Here is a 22,601-nt window from a genome sequence, read left to right as displayed (position 1 = left end):
CAGTATTATGAGCGCCTACCATCGTCCTGTACCCGCCGGCGTGGGCAGCAAGGCTCAGAAACATATGTACTCTCTCTCCCTCACTTGTAAGGCCACCCCCTTCATCTATAAAAGGGGATGCGCTCTCTCCCAACATTCAAGTCATTTCGGATTCATTAGATCGATCAAGTTCACTAGTTCACAACCATAGAACCGTCAGGTTCGAACCTCAAGTACACGCTTGAACACTTAGCTCATAGCGGAGCTCCTGTCGCTCTCGGCCCTTCTGACCGGAGTCTGACCGAACCTCTTGCATTCCTCATCTTTTTTCTTCTCATTTGTAACCCCACTGCAAACTTCGAGCATCTAGGCTCAGGAATAAAGTCACCGACCGATTCAAATTGGACGTAGGGCACGTTGCCTGAACCAGTATAAACCTTGTGTCATTGAGTGCTAGGCCACCTCCGATCACAACGTACGGCAAAACTATAAATATTTACTTGTTGGTCACTTTCTACAGCGATACGATCCTTACCGGCTACCTGCTTGCCAACCTCTTTTATGTATTTTTTATCAAAAAAGAAAACCTTTTTTATTCCTTTTTTAAATCCAAACACAAAAATGTTTTAATAAAACATATTATGGCGGATGAGGTCGACCGTGTCTGGATGGCCCGCCTTAACGCTCCAGCCTCCACTGATGGGTGGTGGTTTCAGTGTGCCACGTCAGATGGAGACACCATGTAGGAGAGAGATAAAAAAGTTAATAGCGTATAGAATGCCAGTTGTTCTTGTAGAGAGCCTCAAGAGATAGAACGCTAGCCTGTGAGGGCAGTCCCAATGAAAAAAACTAGTAGTTTCTATAACATAGGATACCGCACCAAAAAAGTAATATTTTCCAACTCATAGTTTCTATGAGTACTCCCTCCGTACTCAAAAAAGTCGACATTCTGGGCCTTTGGCCCGTTTTTACAAAGCTTGATGTTGTGCCATGGCAGGGTGAACTTTGGACTGGATTGCCCCTAGCCGACGCCGCCCGTTCACTTCGATTGCCCGTCCGGCCGTCCGCCCGTCTTCACTCCCCATTAATTGCTATTCCTTCATCTTCCTCTCCATGCTCAACTCGCTATTAGAGTTCGTTGCTGTTCCTTGCCGCCACGAATGGATCACTCGCGCCGCACGCTCACCATGACGCTCGCCACACGCTCGCCGGAAGCGCGCCGCGCGCTCGCCGCTCGCTCGCCTGTACGCTCGTCGCAGGGCGCTCGCCGCGTGCTCGCTGCTCGCCGCGCGCTCGCCGCTCGCCGCGCGCTCGCCGCTCGCCGCGCGCTCGCCGCTCGCCGCGCGCTCGCCGTCGCATCCTCGTCGGAGTCCATTGCGGAGGAGGTGCTCACCGTCGCGGCCTCGTCGGTGTTCGCGGACTCGGATGAGACGTTCGCGGACGTCGAAGAGGTGCCAGACTCCGTCGAGCAGGTCGCGGCCTCGTCGGTGTTCGCGGACTCAGATGAGACGTTCGCGGACGTTGAAGAGGTGCCGGACTCCGTCGAGCAGGTCGTGGCCTCCGTCGACATGGTTGCAGACTCAGTCGACATGGTGCCCGACTCCGTCGAGCCTGACTCCGTCGAGTCTCTATGCCCTCGTTGTGGCACGTTCCACGCTGGCGGTGTCTTCGGAGAAGCTTGCTACCAAGCTCGCCGGAACGCACGCAGGTGTGGCCGTTGTGGACTTCTACACGAAGATTACGATATGCCAGTAAAGTGGTTCCATCTAATGGACAAATTCGATTGCGAGTTCTATATTCCTGATGTGGCCAAACTTGAAATGGATGGTACTAGAATCAAGTTGACTGATGATGTTTTGAAGAAGGTGGAAGAGCATATTAAGAAGCAGCAAACAAAGAGCACTAAGGTACAGTACAACATCTCTCAATTTGGCCATTGCAAACCTAAGATACACTCATCTAATAATTTGCATAAACTTGCATCTTCTAATTTGTTACAGGAAGACTAGCAAGTGATTCGGCTAGCAATGAAGCTTCACAAGGGATTTGCAATGGCAGCCTCTTTTCCCTCTCTAGTGCTTGTTTGTTCATGTGAGGAATCTTGATTTTGTTGCAACCTTTTACCTTCATTGCTTCCTTCAAAACAGTTTGTAGTGTGACAAAGATCCTATTTGCTTTCTTTGGACAGTACTCCAAAAATGCCTACAAAAAACAGATTGTAGTGAGTAGAGTACTTTAGTTGTTCAAGATCAATTTAATCAATCGAATGGATGATCATTTACCTCTTGCACTGCTGGAATTAGATCTTTAATTGTCTTAGCATCTTTCTTGTATTGAATGGCTTGAATAGCTCGAAAAAACCCCAAATCTAGAATGTTAAAATCTGGAGAATTGGGTGGTTGACATATAAGCCTAATGTCAAACCCATCTTGCTTTGCAACCGCACAAAAATGAGGATCATCAACTTTTAAATGAGATGGAGCATTATCTTGTTGAATGAATATTGGCTTGTTGACATCTTCTCTTAGCCACTTTGCTCTAATTGCGGGCAACACTCTATTTATCATGAAATCTCTTATCACATCCCTTGTGATTGATTGAATTGGTTTGATTACTTCCTCTCCACGAAGACGGTTGTGGCTTCCTCTAATAGCTTGTTCAAAATTGACTAGTGGAAAGCAACCTATTTTGCCATCAAACACACATACTCCATTTCTAAATCGTGGCCGAGCACATACACATAAGAACATGATCCTAGGGATGTAGTTCTTGTTCTTGCAAAGGCGGTGTGGTTCATCTTCCTCGGGTAGCAAGTAGTACCTCTCTGATTTTTGAGTGAGGTAGAACCACTTCTCATCAATAAACACAAAGTCAAACAAATCCTTGAACTTTGGATCATCAAGCAAACCTTGATCAATCATGTCAATGCACCACTTCAACCTAGTCTTCTTGTTATCATCAGTGAGGTAAGGTTTGATGCTACTAGAGTGGCGCCTAATGAAACCCCTTTTCAAATACCTTTGTATCCTAGATTTGCTAATACCAAGTTTACTAGACACATCTTCTATGGTCATCCTTTGCTTGAGAGGAATATCCCGCAACTTTTCCAAATCTAGAGGGATTGCTTTGCGGCCACTTCTACCTTTCTTTAGATTAGGAACCACGACCGGAATGTTTTGAGAAAGTTGGTTTTTACCTTGCCTCCATATGCGCTGAACTGATCTAATTTTTACTCCAAATTGGTTAGATACAATTGTTGTATCATGCTTGCCTAGTTTCCCATTTTTGCTTCTCATCAACAATGCTTGATACACTTGTTGTCTAACACGATCAGAATAGTCATTCTTCGGTTGGTGTAGTGGAACGGGAGCATCACCATCTTGTTCTAGCAAAACGAAAAAACAAGCTTTTTAATAGTACAAAGTAGTCACGGCATGATGTAGTTAAAGGAAAAAACCAATTATTTTAATAATGATAACAACAAGCTTATTTACAGTCCAAATTAGTGACGACATGATGTAATTATAGGGGAAAAAAAACAATCATTTGCATGGGGTGCTGTTCATATAAATGAGAGGACTGTAAATTAGGCACAGCATGACTAGTAAAAAAAACAGCTCCAAATTAGGCACGGCATGACTAGTAAAAAAAACAGCTCCAAATTAGGCACGGCATGACTAGTAAAACAAAAAAACAAAGTGAGAGGACTGTACCAGTGAGGTTTTGTACATAATCAAAGTCAACAGCTCCAAATTCATCTAATGGTAAGTTCAAATCTATTCCTGTTGAAAAGGAAAGACCACACTTAGAAAGGAAAATAATTTGCATGGGGTGCTGTTCATATAAATGAGAAAGAACAAACTGAGAAAGACACATTACCGTGGTTCTCATCTTCCAAAACTGGCTCGTTGAGATCGATGGGAAGGTTGCCGTCGTCATCTTCTTCCAAACGAACGTTTAGATCAAAGGCAGGGAAAAAAGCACTCATTGCTCGGTTAAGTGGACAGAGAAGATGGCAAGAATAGATGGTTGAGAAAGAAGGAAAGAGAGGCGTTTAAGCAAGCAAGCAAATGGCGTGGAGAAGAGAGAAAGCAAGTTGCCGCATAAATAAGCCAGTGGCGTGGAGTACAGGCAGCTCAAACGTCGGTGCTATCCGAGCGCGCAGGCAACAAACGAAAATGAAACAAGTGCCAAACGAAAATGAAACAATTGCCCCGCGCGCATGCAAGACTGCTGTCCGCGCCAAGCGAAAATGCAGGCGCCGAGCAAAACTGCTGTCCGCGCGCGCCACGCAGGGCGAACAGTGCCATGCAGCGGACCATCGCCATGCAAAATGAAATGGGCAACAAAAAAGGTGGGGCAGCCGGGATTCGAACCTGGGGCGCAGCAATGCAGGCTCCGCGCACTAGCCAGTTGAGCTGGTTAACTTTCTCGTACAGAGAGCAAGCGCAACCATATTTATTAGGGGCAAAGAAGGAAAACTAACCCCTAATTAATCACTCCTTGGTTACCACAATCCTGTCCTAAACGTCAGGTTTTTTGGGTATGGAGGGAGTAATAATTATTTTCTCTTTCTCTCTCCCAACTCTATCTTCTTCCTCCAATAGGAGTGCGACACGAGCTCCCTAGAAACTGGTGGTTTCTCCCCAATGACGATTTCATGGTTTCTTGGTGCATTGGGTCAAGAGTAGACCTGATTTCTTCATGAAGAAACCATTTCTATGATTTTTGCTCTCTTTCTTCATTAATTACGTTGCCATGTCAGCATTTTACCAACGTGGCAAGTCATTTAATGAGGATAGAAACCATCATCAATACACCATTAGGACTGCCTTGAGAGGGAGAGAAAGGACGGTTGTACTTCTGAGCACGGACAAAAACTATGGTCTAGCACATTGGTGCCTACGCTATGTGCTTGGAAGTTTGGATGTTGTCTTAAATGGATTTTGCTTATCTGTATGTCTACGTTGGTCAAGCTCTAAGCTCATAATGCATGCGATGATGCAACTTTTTTTTTGCGACAAGCGATGATGCAACTTAGGTTTTAGGATAATGTAAGTTATGTCGTGCAACTTGAGTCAGTGGTTGTGGTTGGTCAATGGATATTAGATTACTTACATTTTTTTTAATATTGCTATTATTAAGTGTCGTTGTCAATTGCTATCACTTACCAGATTACTCCCTCATCCACCCCCTCCACTCTCCAAAATATAGTTCTTTGATTTTCGAGAGGTCAAATAGTTTAAAATTTGATCAAATTCATACAAAATAATACTAGCATTTATGAGATTAAATCTATTTAATTTTTCTACAAATCCAATTAACCTTTAGATTGATTTGTTTGAAGTCTATGACAAGAAGAATACTAAGAGACAGTTATTAGGCTCCAGGCCACAACCATCCACAACGTAGGTGTGGCATTCAAAATCGGTGCCTAAGTCGTGGCGCAAAAATGGCTTGAAAATGCTACTCGCGCACCTCTGCTACAAACTAAACAACACTACTAATTCTTTGGCCACCGTGAGTTGTGGCGTGAAACCAAACACGCTCAAGTTAAACACAAGACGCCACGAAACACGTGTCATGAGCAATAAGCCAATAATAGATGCATGAGTTCATATTCATTCAAAAAATGTATTATCTCGTAAGAAAGGCAGGGTTCTGGACTTCTGCCATTCATCCTGCTAGCATTATTCCCACTGTCGGGTTCATAAACCTGGGGTCCCTCGAAGACCGGCTTCCACGCCCGGGCTCGACCTAGGAAAACAAACATATATTTCATGGGACGGCCCAAAAAACTAAAACACAGCAGGCTGGAAGGGCAGTCCGGTCGTCGACCGGAAGGTCTACCCGTAAGAACAGGCGCCCGCTCGACAGCTTCTTCGGCCCACCTCTCCGACCGAAGCACTCGCTTCAGGCACCAGCCGTCTCCAAGCAGTCTCTCCAAACGGAAGGCTTGGCCCAAAACGGCAAAACGCTACTTCCTACTCCGACACCGCGACTCCGACCCCGCGACCAGGGCTCGCAGAAAGCCTGCTCACTGCTCTTCTCCGACCGGGTCATCTCAACCTTCTCGTTCGATCCTGAACCTCTCGCCAAGCCCACATAATCTCCATCGAAGGGAGGCCGTCAAGCCACCCGGGTCACTCTGCGGAGCGACCTAGGCATCTGCCGGGTTGCAGGTAAAGGAGTAGTGGAATGCCACAAGAGGGCTATGCCGACCCCGTCGCGAACGACGGACCCGAATTCCACTCGATCACACCCGTTAGCGAGCTCACCGAGCTAGTTTTCGAGCCCAAGCGATCGGGACAGGCGACGAAACTCAGCCCCTCCGGTTGTGAGGAACCGGATGGGGTAGCGCAAAACAACTCACAACCCCCACGAAGGCCCGATAGGGCTCGGGGGCTTAAATGCCATGGGACCGCGACTCCGAACTCGCGTCGACGGGATAGGCGACATCTGGCTACGGCTCTTGGGACCGCGACTCCTAAACTCGCGTCGACAGGATCGGCGACATCCGGCTATGGCTCCTGGGACCGCGACTCCTAAACTTGCGTAATGGCTTTAGACGGCTTCACTAACTAAAACTAACTCTCTCGATCCACGGCGAGCACCGACGCCTGGATCTACTCGCGACTCCACCTTATCCGATCCCATGGCGTGCACCGACGCCAAAGATCGAACTCTGTTACATCCAAAACTAAAACTCCTCGCCCGATCCCCGGCGCGCACCGACGCCGGGATCAATAAGTTCTGTCTCAATCCAATCCCCGCGCTTAAAAACACCTCGGCTGCACAACGACGCCATGGTTAAATAAAACCACGTCTTAAAACTCAAAACACGCGCACCCACAGACACAACACAAAGAACCCCCCAGCCGGTTCCGCCTGAACCAGCCGGGGGTCGCCAGCAAGACAAAAATCCCCCGGACGATTCGGCTCAAATCGCCCGGGGGCTTGGGGGCTCCTATCGGGTTCATAAACCCAGGGTCCCTCGAGGACCGGCTTCCACTCCCGGGCTCGGCCTAGGAAAACAAACATATATTTCATGGGACAGCCCAAAAATCTAAAACACAGCAGGTCGGAAGGGCAGTCCGGTCATCGACCGGAAGGTCTACCCGTAAGAACAGGCGCTTGCTCGACAGCTTCTTCGGCCCACCTCTCCGACCGGAGCACTCGCTTCAGGCACCAGCCGTCTCTAAGCAGTCTCTCCAAACGGAAGGCTTGGCCCAGAACGCTGCTTCCTACTCCGACCCCGCGACCGGGGCTCGCAGGAAGCCTGCTCACCGCTCTTCTCCGACCGGCGCACTAAGGGCTGCCTAGAGCCATCCGACCAGGGGCTCCCCGTTCGGAAGGAACCAGAAGACGTGCGGAGAAAGGCAAGGCATGGCTCACATGTCAAAACCACGGTACCAGGGACCATACCCTGCGCGAAACAGTGCTCTGCAGCCACCCTGACACAAAGTATTGTAGGGACCGCTAGAAACTCCCATACGGTAAGCCCCCCACGTGTCTCTGGACATCGATCGCAGTATGGGCTCCAGGATCTGCCATACCGAGTGAACATAGCGCGGCTCCTCACATGCCACCAGGCATCCAGAAGTATTTGCAAGTACCGGCGTCCATCCTTCCTGAAGAAGATATCTCGACCCCCCGTGCACATCTGACATCCTACAACGACATCGACAGTATTGGGAGGCTTCAACAATTATCCAGTTTTCATCATCGTAGGCAGCAAGGCTTAGAAATATCTGTACTCTCTCCCTCTCACCTGTAAAGAGCCACCCCCTTCATCTATAAAAGGGGATGCGCTCCCTCCAACCAGGGAAGATCAACTTCTTTAAGCTCAGACTCACTAGATCGACACCAACCCCTTACAACCGCAGCACCTCCGAGTTCCGACCGTAACTCTTCCGGTCGAAGCCTTCCGAACCTCTTGTATACCCCCTCCTTTCTCCTCGTTTGTAACTCCACTACAGACTTCGAGCACCTGGACTCAGGAATAAAGTCGCCGACCGTCCCCGACTGGACGTAGGGCACGTTGCCTGAACCAGTATAAATCCTGTGTCATTGAGTGCTAGGCCACCTCCGATCACAACGTACAGCAAAACTATAAATATTTAGTAGTTGGTCACTTTCTGCACCGACACCCACCAAATGAATAAAAAAGATGTTAGTAATATTAACATAATCACCCTATTCGCTTACGTTGAAATTTGACTTATGCTGATGTTTATGCTGAAATGTCGCGAGAGAAAAATACTTCCATGGCTAAAAAGCAGGGCGTTTCACCGCAGCTTGGTCCCTATGGCTTCATGGTGCGTGCTGCTGCAAGTTTTGGATCTATCTCCCAGGCTCCGTTCGCGTGCCCTTAAATCCGGCTTGATCTGCTTCTTTTTTCATCCAGAACAGTCTTTTTCTCTCACAGATTCCTCCAGATTCCTCCAAATTCTTCCAGATTTCTTCAAATTCCTCTAAATTCCTCCCAGCGAACGGGCCTGTCTGTCTGAGCTGATCCTCAGCCGCACACCGTTATTGACACTAGCACACCTATTTTGATGGTTGGAACTTCGAAACAAGAAATGAGCTGCTCATATTTCTCCAAAGACAAAGGAACGATCATGTGTCTGTGAGAGAAATTATTAGCATTCCCACTACAAAAACTAAAAAAAAACTGGTATTAATACACTAGCTACTGCTTGGTCCCTCCCTGCATGGTGCATGGTACTGCAAGTTTTTGATTTAGCACCCCCACGGCCCCGCCCACCCACAGTGCCTGATCCTCAGCCCCCACTGTTCTTGACGAGTGACGACACTGTGGCAGACGGCCAGGCACACCTATTTTGAATTTTTGATTTGACTATAATGATACTACTAAAACCGCGATTAATCAAGCTGGCCTGCTGCTTACCTTTGTTGCTGAATTTCGCTTTCAGGTGATGAGATGACCAGGGTGTTCTGGAAATCTATCAAGGACAAGGTAATCGGAACATGTCTGACTCTGTCTTCGATGTTGCTTCCCGTGCTGTTGTTCTTTGAGATAACATCTTTTTTCCCCCCTAACACTGGTTGCTGGGATGTTAATTTCCTGCAGCTTATCTTCGCTTTCGTGGACCTGGACATCAAATACTTTGACCTCGGCCTTCCATACCGTGATGCTACCGATGACAAAGCCACAGTCGAGGCTGCAGAGGCCACACTCAAGTAAGAATTGCACGCTACTGTCACTTCCTTAAGAAAGTGGAAATGGAAAGCAAATCAAAGAAAAGACTGTTGTGGCTCAATATTATTTATATCCAATCCAGATGCTCAAGTTTGTGTTTAGTTGCTTTGTCTAACAAGCTTGCTGTTTGTGGTGGAATATACATAGTTGATTCAGCCTTTTAACCTTTTTTCATAAGTCATTTAATTACTGCAAAAGACATCCTTAAGAAAGTGAGTTTGGCTTGAATATACATAGTCGATTCAACCTTTTAACCTCATTTCATAAATCATTTATCTGTTGATTCAGTAGTTTGGCGTTGCGGGCTATGGATATTTTTGCTGCTTCGCGCACCTAGCTTATGCTCATCCATTATTGTGTAGGTACAATGTGGCTATCAAGTGTGCCACCATTAAGGTACATTTGGGTTATTTTGTTCTGCTGACAAGGTTTTATGATATTCTAGATTTACTGACATTGCGTCAAATTCCATGGCTGGCAGACGAAGCAAGGGTAAAGGAGTTTGGCTTGAAGGCTATGTGGAAGAGCCCGAATGGCACAATTAGGAACATTCTGAATGGTAAGATGCTGCTGCAGCCTGCAAGTGTAACATTATCCAGTCCTCGAGACTGACAGTTCTATTCCTGTGCTCACTGCATGTAGGCACTGTGTTCAGAGAACCAATCATCTGCAAAAACATCCCACGGCTTGTTCCAGGTATCGAAGGAAGACCACAATCATAATCATAGCTACTCATTTATGTGATCTTGTATTCTAAACTAAACTGTTGGTGAATTCAGAGTGGACAAAGCCCATTTGCATTGGGAGGCATGCATTCGGTGATCAGTACCGGGCAACTGATGCAGTTATCAAGGGCCCCGGCAAGCTCAAATTAGTTTTTGGTATGTATCAATCACTCAGCATTTAATAACCAATGGAATGCTTATCCTATTAAACTTCCTAGTTGCAATTCATATGATGCATTTTCTAAAATTCTGTTCATCCGTTGAGCGAATCCTGTGAAGAATTGACCTCTTCCCCTTTGTCCTTTGTTTTGTTACTGATAGAGGGAAAAGAAGAGCAAGTTGAGCTGGAGGTGTTCAACTTCACTGGTGCCGGAGGAGTTGCCTTATCCATGTACAACACTGATGAGGTACAGTTGGTTCTTGCTACTATTCCATTACTTGACATATATAATGTGCCCCTCTTGTGATTTATCATCTCAGTATTTGTGTAATTATGCAGTCCATCCATGCCTTTGCTGAGGCTTCTATGGCCACTGCTTATGAAAAGAAATGGCCATTGTATCTTAGCACCAAAAACACTATTTTGAAGAAATATGATGGCAGGTAAGGGTCTTGCTAAACTGTTTCTCATTATTTTTCAGGTCTTACTGATGGTGCCTTTCCCCTTGCGCAGCATGTTTATCTGTGTACTTGATTTGTTTGCAGGTTCAAGGACATTTTCCAGGAGGTCTATGAAGCTGGTTGGAAAACCAAATTTGAAGCTGCCGGCATATGGTATAATTACAACTTCCATCTTTGTTTGACAAGGTCTGAGCCCCAAGGCCTTTCCTTCTCATCTGGTCTTTTGATGCTTTTAGGTATGAGCACCGCCTCATTGATGACATGGTAGCATACGCGCTTAAGAGTGAAGGAGGGTATGTCTGGGCTTGCAAGAATTATGATGGAGATGTGCAGAGCGATTTCTTAGCTCAAGGTTACAATTTGCCTGCTGCCAGTTTTTAGAATCTGGACTCAAGTTTTGAGTAACGCTAGCATTTGCTTGCTCTTAGACCTTAGTTAACAAGTGATGTATTAATGATATGATTCTTTCCTTAACTGCAGGTTTTGGCTCATTGGGTTTGATGACATCGGTACTGGTAGGTCGCTAAATTTGCTTTCAGTACTTGTCATGATAATTGATAAATGTCTCATCAGTCAACAGCCACATTATTACTGGTTTGGTCAAACAAGAAGAAAATGAGTGTATTTTACTTGGATGCTTCTAGACTTTGCGAGTTTTAGATTAGAGGTTTCAGAAGAGCACTGTAACCATTGTAAAACAGAATGATGCTAATCTGGTTCATGTAACCTTGTCCCAGGTGTGCCCTGATGGGAAGACGATCGAAGCTGAAGCAGCCCATGGTACTGTTACCCGTCATTACCGTGTTCATCAGAAAGGAGGTGAAACCAGTACAAACAGTATTGCCTCAATCTTTGCGTGGACAAGAGGACTTGCACACAGGTTTGTATGACCATTGAGTACGGTTCTAGTACTTCTGTAAGATTCATCAGTTCAGATTCATTCGTTATCTGGGCCTACAAATTTTGCAACTTCCAATTATCTCAGTAGCCAACCCTTCCCCTTTCTTGTGTGGTTTAGGGCAAAGCTTGATGACAATGCTAGACTACTTGACTTCACTCAGAAGCTCGAGGCTGCCTGCATTGGAGCTGTCGAGTCTGGGAAGATGACCAAGGGCCTTGCCCTTCTTGTTCACGGATCTGCAAAGTATGTGACTGCAATATCCGTATTGCTGCTCCATTCAAGTGCATCTTCAGCATGCATACACTTCTTGATTTTCTACTGACTGATGTCTGTTGCAGTGTAACGAGGAGCCATTACCTGAACACCGAGGAGTTCATCGACGCTGTTGCTGATGAGCTCAGATCAAGGCTGGCGGCCAACTCAAACCTATGAAATCCTTGCTGAAGTGTGATGCTTCCTTGCACGACGATTCGAGTCATTTTTCTTATGTTGCCATTTTCTTTCCTTGTGCCACCACCCTGAAGGCCTGAACTAGGCGAATATATGCCCGATCATTACCAATGAGAGACTGCCCTAGATTCCGTGATTATGGAACTCATGTACCTGATTATCTGATACATTTCAAATAAAAGGTCGTCCATACAGAATGATTGTTGTCTCTTCATCTGTGCCCGATTTCGTGCTAAAGATTGGAATTTTTTCCCCGAAAGACCCGTTACCGGCTTTCATTGTGCTAAACATTGGAATTAGTTGTGACACTTTTCTGACACGTTCCTGCAGACTGCAGTGCCTGTAGTTCTTGATTTTGTTGCGAAGTACCGAGTAGCTTTACACATGTGACATGTCACAATTCTTTTGGCATGCCCAAGCAGTGCCTGTAGACTGTAGTTCTTGACGGTGATCAGAAGAGGCCGGCGGCCCAGCCCATAAGGCAGCGACTGCCCAGATGGCGACCGTCGCTGAGCTTGACGCCCACTACATCTGTACGACTGTACCTTCTCCTCTTGTTGACCTTTTCGTTTTGTTTTTGAAATGAGCCGTGGTACCTATTTTACGCCTTCTGTAGAGATGAAGGTTGCAACTACGGGATTTTTCTGTTTTTATTATCAAAACGTCTAATGAAAAAAATGGCTGTGCTAAAATTTTAAAATGACAACTTTTATATTTTGATAAAAAACAAAAATACTCGATATCGGTCTCGTACCGCTTTCATCCTACCTTTTTGCACCTGTAGTGCCTGAAGTTCTTAGGCCAGCCGCAACGCTGACACTTGGTATCGTGTGCTCTAGCTAAAAGGTTCAGGACACATAGGCAGTGAATACATGAGGTTACCAAGTGGCTGTTTAGTTCCTAAAATTTTGCAAAATTTTTCAGATTCCTCATCATATCGAATCTTTTGACGCATGCATGAAGCATTAAATATAAATAAAAAATAAAATTAATTACACAGTTTAGACGAAATTCACGATACGAATCTTTTAAGCCTAATTAGATTATGATTGGACACTAATTACCAAATAACAACAAAAATGCTACAGTATTATTTTCAAAAAATTTCGCCACCCCAATTTTACAACCCAAGCTAGCCGACATTTAAAATGTGAACATCTTCCAACTTTTTTGTCAGATACGTTCTCTCAACCTCTGCGAAGGGTCTATGCTACTCCGCCACAAAACATAGCCATGTTTAGTTCATCCATAATTCAAACTTTGACACTATATAAAAAGAAGATTCACCGTCACATTAAATTTATGGTACATGTATGGAGTACTAAATGTTGACGAAATCAAAAACTAATTGCACAATTTGGTTGTACTTTGCGAGACGAACGTTTTGAGCCTAATTAGTCAACGATTGGACAATTATTACCTAATACAAACGAAATGCTACACTACGCTACAGTGCCTACATAATTCAGACGACACCAACTCTGGGGCAACTAAACGCGCGGATACTTGAATTGATCCCTGCAACTTTTGTCAGGCGGAGCATTGGTAGCTTCTGCACGTAGCTGTGACCTTCTCCGAAGCCACCAACAACGTGGCATGGATCTCCTGTAGGGACACAGGGCTCTTTCGCTTTGCTGAAAAGTCATACGTTCTGTTCATTTAGTTTATAAATCATATTTTTTTAAGTTAATGAATAATTTTTTATAATAAATCAACCAACAATATTTTCAGTCATGGCTTATCAGCCAAACGAACAGGACACTGGATAAAAATAATATTCGTTGATTTGTTATAAGAGAAAAATAATGTTTGTTTGCTGAAATAGTACGGCTCATAAGACAAGCGAACGTGACCATAGAAGATGAGGCTAGCCACCTCAGGGTGTTGGAGCCATGCCCAACACACCAGCATGTAAGGCCTTATTTAAATCTAGAGTGTAAAGTTTTGGTACGTCACATCGGATGTCACATGGAGATGTCGCATTGGATGTTCGGATACTGATAAAAAACAAATTACAGAATCCGTTAGTAATCCGCGAGACGAATTTATTAAGCCTAATTAATCCATCATCAACACACGTGTTATTGTAGCACCACATTGTTAAATCATGGACTAATTAGGCTTAAAAGATTCGTCTCATAAATTAGTTGCAAATTGTACTATTAATTATTTTTTAGTCTATATTTAATACTCTATGCATGTGTCTAAATATTCGATGATATAAGAAGTAAATTTCAGGATAGAAATTAAACGGGCGTAAGTTAGCCCCGCATATCTATGTAGGCTCATATGTCAGATGAATGAGTGAGACAAATAGAAGGTGACTTTACAATTTGTCATATGGTCTCGTAGAGCTGCCCATGACCTTGCAAGGGTTAAGTATCGGGTTGAGGGTGAAGTAACGGTGGACTGGCCTGAGAGCAAGTACAGTACTAGGCCGTAAGCTAACTAAATACCGACACAGAGAAGATAAAAGAAGAGAGAAGAAAAACGGGTTATAAGTTTATAGCCGACTTAGATATTAGAACCGAGAAACTTTGTGACAGTGAAAAAATAACTATTATATAAGTAGGTTGAGAAAAAACTGTAAAAATCCTTACAGCCAACCTACGAACTATATCATTATCCTTGCTCTTCGATGTAAATATGTACGTGTGGCTGGGACGTGGGAATTAGAGGCTTAATCCATCAAGAACTACGTGGATGACTACTTTTTGCTAGGACCAATACTTCTGTTAGTCAGCGTTTGTCGTGTTCTAAATATGATAGGAAGAATTATCTTTAAGTTGGAATAGATCACTAATTGATACTAGCTATTCTAAAGTTGGAGTAAGGTAGATAACGAGAATTGTGGGGGTACGACCCCGGATGCCCACGACAGATTATATGAGCTGCGCCCCAAGGGGCGGCCCAATCCACAAGATGAAGCTTTGCGGGGCACGACTCTGCTCGGTGCCTCCCGCAAGACACCGGGAAGATATCCTGAAGATACTACGAGATCTATGAGGATACGTATGATCCCAAGATTTCTTCAATCTGTTATTACTTTTCGGTTATCTCTTAGATCTAACCGACTTGTAACCCTAACCCCGGACTATATAAGGCGGGTAGGGACCTCCTCTAAACTCACGCAATATCATACGATAGCTAATATAAAGCAACATACCACAGGAGTAGGGTATTACGTCATACTGACGGCCTGAACTGTCTAACTCGTGTCTCTGTTGCCTTCTTGTTCTTGATCACACGCTTCTCTGTCGATCAATCTACCTTCGTGGGATACCCCTTGGAGGACTGCCGACGATATTCTGTCGACAGTTGGCGCACCAGGTAGGGGTCTGCGTGCTGTTTCCTTGTCGAACAAGATGGCTTTTTTTTTCCGCAGGCTCTTCGTCCCTCCCGCAGCCTGGCCAGATCTTTACGGTCGGATCCATCTCATGGGTCATCAACGCTGACGGAGTCGGAGAGCTCGTCGAGCCGGTGCAGATCAACGCTGCACCGATCACCCCAACACCTGCGACTGCAGATCCGATCTCGGAACCGCCTCCGAGGTCCCCTTCATCGACGACTCGCCGCTCGCTTCCTCGCTACCAGAGGAGGTAGATCAACAATGACGATCTGATCGCATCTATCGATCGGGTCGGCCTGAAGCTCGTCGATTGCCTCTCCATCGCCGAATCGGCTCTAGACACTCTAGTTCAGCGCCGACCACCCTCCGATCCAGATCTATTGGAGGCTGCTCGGGAAACTCCAGGGGTTACGGCCCTACCCTTTGGGTTCACCAACGTCGCCGCTGTTTACCAAGATGCCCTAAGGGGCAAATTCGCCAACCAGGTTGGAGATGTCCGTCCTCTCGCTGACCAGATCGCTGACCAGCCTCCGCCGGCCGTCAACATGCTGCACGTCGCCCGACGCCCCGGAGCATCCCTCCAAACCATCTTGGAGGAGAATCCGGGCTCTGAGTCCCAGAGCTCTACGGAGACCATCGCCGAAACCACCACCGAGCGACTTCCTCTCCCTCCTTTCCGCGGCGGCGCAATCTTCAACTTCAGTGTTGACAGCTCCCCTCGGAACAGCGAAACCGAGGAGGAACGTGCCACCCACGAGAATCGGACCGTCAACCGTGCGCAGCGCCGAGTAAACGAGATTGCTCTTGCGATGGCCAAGCAACAACTTGACTCGCAAGGAAGGCCACTCCAACGCAACCTCGACGACGAGTTTGTCCGCGTTGACGGCCACGTCGTCTACAAGACATGAAGCGCCAATCTCGCAGTGGCCGCCAATGAGCTCGCCTGGCTCCCGCAGACACCCGAGGTCGCCAAGGTTGCCATCATGCTTAAAGCGGCACACTGTCAGGTCAATGAGATTCGCCAGGAACAGAGACTTCATACTCCACAACCTTGATTCGCCGATTAGCCGCGACAAGAACCGATCACCACCAAAGTCGCTTCACCGACCAACACCGCGACGATAGGCAACCCCTCCAAGGTGGAGCTAGGGGCAACCACATCGAACATCACCGCCAACACGACCAGGAGGTCGACCAGGACGTTCGAGTGCACCTCAACAATCTCTGAGATGCACGACAACGTATCGATGAACGCCACTTCGGTCGCCATGAAGAAGAAGTACGCCGCTGCTAGGAGTACGAGCAAGAGTACGGTAACCCGGACTCAGCTCTTGAGCCGCTCAATGCTGGCAGCACTACAGATGACGGTGCCGCCAACCCCGAAGGGCCCCCAGCATTCACGAGGGTGCTCCGAACACTTCAGTGGCCCCGTGGTTTTAAAATCATAGGGGTCGAGCCCTACGAAGGAAGGATGAACCCAACACAGTGGCTATAGGCTTACGCCACTGCTGTTCGCGCCACCGGAGGAGACACAAGTGTCATGGCGAACTATCTTCCCGTCATGCTCATGCCAACCGCCATGAACTGGTTCATGAGCCTTGCCCTGGACTCCATCGGATCCTAGGAAGAGCTGAAAAAGGTCTTCACCGATAATTATATGGCTACGTGTACTCGGTCGGGCACCAAGCATGATCTCAACCGCATCAATCAGAAGCCATCCGAGCTCCTCCGTAGCTACATCAGACGCTTTTCTGAGATGAGGAATTCTATTCCCAACATCACGGAAGTGGAGGTCATCACCGCCTTCATCAGAGGACTCCATCACCATGAGCTTCGCTCCAAGTTCAACCACAAGCCACCCATAGGGATTGGCGAGATGATCACGACCGCCAACCAGTACGCCGACACCGAGAAAGCCAAGGTGCGCTTCAACGAGGATGCGGGCACTCATCGCCCAACACGCCGCTACGACAACCGCCCCGACGATCGACGCCACAACGACCGCCGCTACGACGACCGCAGTTACCATCGTGACAGCGGCCGTGATCGGCCAGAAGGACCCAAGTCTGGTCAAAATCGCCACCGTCGGCCAGACCACATCGTCACCGTCGTTAATGAACCTCGCGCCAAGCGCAACTACGACGAGCAATACAAAAAGATCCTCGGTGGCCTGTGCCCTCTCCACAAGAACGTCAGACATAAGATGAAGGACTACCTTGGCTTGGCTAAGGAGTTCTAGGACAAAAAGTTGGACGATGACACCAACGACGGAGCCGGAGGCCGCCGACCACCTGGGGGCAATAACAATGCCTTCTAGGACCACGACAAGGTGGTTGCCACCATCTTCGGGGTCTCGCCTCCACCGAGAGCAGAAGAGAACGGAAGCTCGCCGCCCGGCGGGTGCTCACCGTCACTACGGAAGCCGTCACCGCCAACCCCAGCTATCGCCCATGGTCTGAGGTCCCAATCACCTTCAGCAGGGCCGACCAGTGGGTGGACATCCCCTACACAGGGCGTTTCCCCCTCGTCCTCAACGCAACCATCCGGAAAGTGCTTTTTCAGAAAAGTGCTTGTCGACGGTGGAAGCGCTCTGAATCTCCTCTTCGCTGGAGCCCTAAAGGAGTTGGGCCTTGGGATAGCAGATCTCACACCCTTAGACTCCTCCTTCTGGGGTGTGGTACCTGGCAGGGCATCCAAACCGCTTGGATAGATCATCCTACCAGTACAGTTCGGCACGGCAAGCAACTACCGCGTCGAGCACATCAACTTCTACGTCGTCGACTTCAACACCGCCTACCACGCCATACTTGGTCGGCCAGCTCTGGCCAAGTTCATGGCTGTACCGCACTATGCTTATCTGGTGTTGAAGATGCCTTCGCCCGCATGTGATCCAAACAAGGAATAAAAAATGGTATAACAAGTCGAGAGGACAACGACACGAAACTACACTCCTAAACGATCCTTTCTAACACTAAGGTTAAGCACGAGGGACTAATTAAGGTAACAACATAAAAAGATGAAGGCTACACCTCTTTAATTTTTTAGACTCTATAATAGAGTAAGATAACAAATGAGGCTAGCACTGAAGGTCCTATAAGACATCACAAACGGATGCAGAGGACAGACACGACTATAACCACTTGCCGCTTATCATGGATAACAGATAAAGGAACTTAGCTCTGTTAATATTGCTATCTATGGACGATCCTTATCTGAAATGACAAGAACTGTTTGCGAAGGTGTACTTTTGTACGAGTAAGCTTCACCCTCTTTTATTTTGCATTTGGTGTCGAGATAAGTGGTGAAGATATTCAAGGGTAACACGGGAATTAAACTCACATATCTACGCATGTTTATCCTAGAGTATCCTTAGAATTTAGTTTGTGATCGAGAGTTTTTAATCCCCGCTAGCATATTATCCTCATCTATGCATGTTTACATGTAATGAACATCATCAAATCGGGTCATTTGATGTTGTGATTGAGGGGTGTTTGGTTTCAGGGACTAATTTTTAAGTCTCTCTCACATCAGATGTTTGACACTAATTTAGAGTCTTAAACATAGACTAATTACAAAACTAATTCCGTAGATGGAGACTAATTTATCTATCTCCATCGTTTCCTAACCTTAATGCGCCACAGAGATCTGCCGGAACGAAACTATTTGGGTTGTTAGGTCACGCATCTCGCAACTCGGAGCACCCCCCCACTGGTCCCCTCCCTCCCCCTTTCGGCATATCACCGTAGGTCGGAGGGAGTGGGGATCCATCATTTTTAATAATTTTTTCGGCAGATCGAGTCCTTGGGGTTAAGGTCTCTCCATGAAGTTTTTTGGTTTTGGAGATTTATCTCCTTCTCCTCTCCAGCGACGGTGAGAGGGTAAGGTGAAATCGTTTTCTCCATGACGGCTTTGTTGAAGATGGAGGTGACAACTACGGCGTCAGCATCCTCACCAGTATGACATGGAGACTTTTATTTTCGGACGGCGACAACAAGACGAAAATGGTGTCGCCGCTGTGGAATAATTTTCTTCGGTCTCTTCTCCGTTTTATTGTGGTTAGATTTGGCCACGATGAAGGACTAGGGAGAATAAGTTTTAGATAGGTCTTCCTCATCCTTCGATGGCACAAAGAAGAAGGAAGACACCAGAAAGAATAAAATTTTCAACTCCGCCTACATGAATGTTGACCGTTGTTTGTTGGGCATCTGTTCTCAAGCCTTTTGCCTAAGTGTTTGCCTATGCTGTCATCCATATTGCAAAGCGTTGTACATGTTTTTAGTTTTGAGATCTAGAGCTATTCACAGCGTGGGTACAATTTAGATGAAAATCAGTTTCTGAATATTTGTCTAATCCAGAGTGCTTGTAACGTGTTGATATACACAGCTATTATATAATATAATTATTCTTTCGTCGCAAAAAAAAATATGGAGACTAATTTGCAAGACGAATCTATTAAGCCTAATTAGTTCATGATTTGACAATGTGGTGCTACAGTAAACATGTGCTAATGATGGATTAATAGGCTTAATAGATTTGTCTCGCAAATTAGTCTTCATCTATGCAATTAGTTGTATAATTAGCTTATGTTTTGTTCTTCTAATTAGCGTACCAACTTTCAATGTGGACAGGGACTAAACTTCCCCCTGAATGTGCCATCCCTCCTCAGAAACGGCTTGGCCATGGTGTGGCGATGAGCAGGTGCACGTGTGGTATGGCACATGCATCTTTGATCTTTCCATGTTCACAGAGGATGTAACAAATGCTACCCTCTTTTATATATATTGATTAATTCTCTTCTTAAATTGCCACTTGGATTTAAACACACGGGCCTTAGAATTTATTGATTAATTGAAAATAAATGGGCTAAACCAACTTAAATCCAACATTCAGGTATGGTGAATGCCGTATGAAAATGGCATCCTCGTACTAAGTGAATGTTTTCTTGATATAGAACGGCGAGATGAACAGTAACAACATGGTTAATTAGGCAAATATATGTAAAAATGTCATACTTTCTTACACTACATGTCTATATGGGTGCCGATCTAGTTTATGGATTGATAAGCACTAGAATATGTTAGTTTTCTCTTTGTTTGGTTGTGTGCCTAGAATGCGTCGTTATTCTCCTTGTTTCATCGCGTGTCTGTTTAGGAAGAGGTTGGAAGCGCTTTCCAAAAATTTATATCATCTCGATGTAATTTTGTTAAGTTTTTAATAAAAACTTCCATTATTCAAAACAAAAAAAGTATTTTCTTTGTTTCAAAAGTGCAGTTTCTTGAAAGGAGATCTCTCAACAGAATAATGCTTGCGACATCAAATTTACTTAAATAGTGTGGATATGGTTTTTAAACATTTTAGGTTCAGTTTGGATCCATTGCATCTAATTGTGATCCAAAATTATGAGGTAGATTATTACGGTTCTTTTTTTTCAGACTACTATGGAGATGGCATCCCGTCCTCGGACATTTATATTATTGTCGGATAACCTAAGTGTTAATGAGCGAGAATGGTGCTCGATCCAAAGCAAGCTGAGAAAGAACAATGCATCACGAGCAATAGCATCATAATCATATATATAATAGGAGAGAAGCATACAACAAATTAATTAAAACAGTGTTGCAAATTTGCGATGTTATCTCCAAACCCAACATAGGCACGACGCGTCCATGCAGCAACTTGTGTGAACTGTGCACACATGCATTCGATCACCTCATGAGGGACCGGCGGCGCCGAGGATGGCAGCAGCCTGTCCCCCGAACCCCTGCAGGTCGATACCGGCGAATCCTGGAGGCGGCTGCACTTGCACGCCAATGCCAAACGCACCGACATCAAAGGCCACACCACCACCGGCGAGCTGGGCGGGCTGCTGCCGGCCCCTGCGCCCGACGAGCAGCGCGTCACGCAGCAGCTGATCGGCGCTCGCCGCCACGGCGGCCTGTACGCCCGCCAGCGCGGCCCAGAACGCGACCAGGTCGTCGTGGCCCATCGCGCCCAGGTCAGCGTCGATCCACGCCATGGCGGGGCTCCTCGCCTCGCGCTCCTTCCGGATCGCCTCGTCCGCGCGCTCCTGCCTCGTCTTCTCCGCGTCCAGCTGCGCGCGCAGCTCGCCGTGCTGGCGGTTCAGCTCCGAGACCGCGCGGTCCTCGCCGCCGCCGGCGGAGGAGTGGCCAGCACCGGCACCGGCACCTGCAGGCGAGGGGGAGGAGGAGGCGAGGAAGCGCTCGACGACGGACTCCACGGAAGGGTGGCCGAAGGAGAAGGCCTTGCCGGCGGGTGAGAAGACGACGGCGGCCACGTCGGCGCCGCAGAGGATGGAGAGCTCGCTGGCCTTCTTGAACAGCCCCGCGCGGCGCTTGGAGAAGCACACCTGCCGCGCCTCGTCGCTCTCTATGCGCCGGATCTCGATCTTCTGCCGCCCCATGCTCGGCCGGCGTGGAGGCGCCATTGCTAGTTGCTGCGTGCACGTCGCCGATCGACTCGCCGGCCGGTTAGCTAGCCTTACCAATGAATACTACTAGCGGCTGCAGTTGATCAAATGTGTGTCATCTTTTATAGCTAACGCTGCAAGGGGAGCTGAGAGAGATGAGATTATGAGAAATTAGATCGCATGAGTTGTCGATTGTGAGGATCCAATATAATAAAAATGGGTAATTAGGAGTAACTTGCTAGCTACTAGGTGTAGTTCAAGCTGTATACATACATATCCCAAATGCTAATGCTAAATGAGGGATGAGGTTAAAGAGTGAGCTATTAATTTGTGAAATAAAGGGCAACCTTTTATGTTTCTTGCAAGTAAAAAGATGGTTTATGAAGAGCATAATTAGGCAACATTACAATCCATAAGCAATTAAGCACAACATGCTGGATTATAAGTAGCATCCGAGATGAAATTAATGCGCATTTAATTGCATTAGCGTGTTGTGCCAATTCATGTGATGCCAATTTTCAGCCCGTTTGGCTGTACCATTTTTCCCTTGTTTCAGCTTATTCTCTCTCACAGAACATTATTGAATCGTTCGAAATCATCTAAAATCATCCGAAAACGTATCAGCTGAACATGTCCATTAACCTTGAACAGACAAACATTTCCTAATATTAACGACGTGGTTGATGCAGCACGAGGCGGTCCAGCGGTTTCCCGAGGAAGGTTTTTGCTCTTTTGTGGAATTGGCCGGTGACAGACCAGTTGGATCCGTACTGCAAACCAAACGACGTACGTAGGCTCGGATAGAGGATTGGATAATTCCGGACAGTGTCATGATGCTAACCAAATACGTCGTAAGATTCTTGCAGAATGCTCATCCTCGGGTATACATGTACCTAGCAATCTGGCAAATAGAAGCCAGTCTGGAC

At 46.6% G+C, this 22,601-nt stretch overlaps 2 protein-coding genes across 2 annotated transcripts; one reads left to right on the top strand and one right to left on the bottom strand.

Moving 5' to 3' along the window:
* The first annotated feature begins 9,651 nt into the window (after positions 1–9,651).
* On the top strand, positions 9,652–12,096 carry LOC136512750 (isocitrate dehydrogenase [NADP], chloroplastic-like). The gene is made up of 11 exons (XM_066506745.1): positions 9,652–9,761; positions 9,845–9,898; positions 9,982–10,083; positions 10,249–10,334; positions 10,427–10,530; positions 10,633–10,701; positions 10,785–10,900; positions 11,029–11,063; positions 11,286–11,428; positions 11,567–11,692; positions 11,788–12,096. The coding sequence occupies exons 1-11, from the start codon at positions 9,719–9,721 to the stop codon at positions 11,879–11,881; spliced, it is 972 nt and encodes a 323-aa protein (XP_066362842.1). The 5' UTR covers positions 9,652–9,718; the 3' UTR covers positions 11,882–12,096.
* An 8,862-nt stretch (positions 12,097–20,958) lies between these two features.
* Positions 20,959–21,693, bottom strand: LOC136510142 (agamous-like MADS-box protein AGL29). Its single transcript, XM_066504703.1, has one exon. The coding sequence runs from the start codon at positions 21,691–21,693 to the stop codon at positions 20,959–20,961; it is 735 nt and encodes a 244-aa protein (XP_066360800.1).
* Between the last annotated feature and the right edge of the window lie 908 nt (positions 21,694–22,601).

Source organism: Miscanthus floridulus, chromosome 16 (genome assembly GCF_019320115.1).
Source record: "Miscanthus floridulus cultivar M001 chromosome 16, ASM1932011v1, whole genome shotgun sequence".
NCBI lineage: Eukaryota > Viridiplantae > Streptophyta > Magnoliopsida > Poales > Poaceae > Miscanthus > Miscanthus floridulus.
This window is presented reverse-complemented; position numbering and strand designations above follow the sequence as displayed.

What these genes read in the sequence shown, in the direction of transcription:
- LOC136512750 (XM_066506745.1), top strand. Translation starts at nt 9,719, where the DNA reads ATGTGGAAGAGCCCGAATGGCACAATTAGGAACATTCTGAATG. An exon ending in CATCCCACGGCTTGTTCCAG is followed by an intron (nt 9,899 to 9,981) that starts GTATCGAAGGAA and finishes TGGTGAATTCAG; the next exon opens with AGTGGACAAAGCCCATTTGC. An exon ending in CAAGCTCAAATTAGTTTTTG is followed by an intron (nt 10,084 to 10,248) that starts GTATGTATCAAT and finishes TGTTACTGATAG; the next exon opens with AGGGAAAAGAAGAGCAAGTT.
- LOC136510142 (XM_066504703.1), bottom strand. Translation starts at nt 21,693, where the DNA reads ATGGCGCCTCCACGCCGGCCGAGCATGGGGCGGCAGAAGATCGAGATC.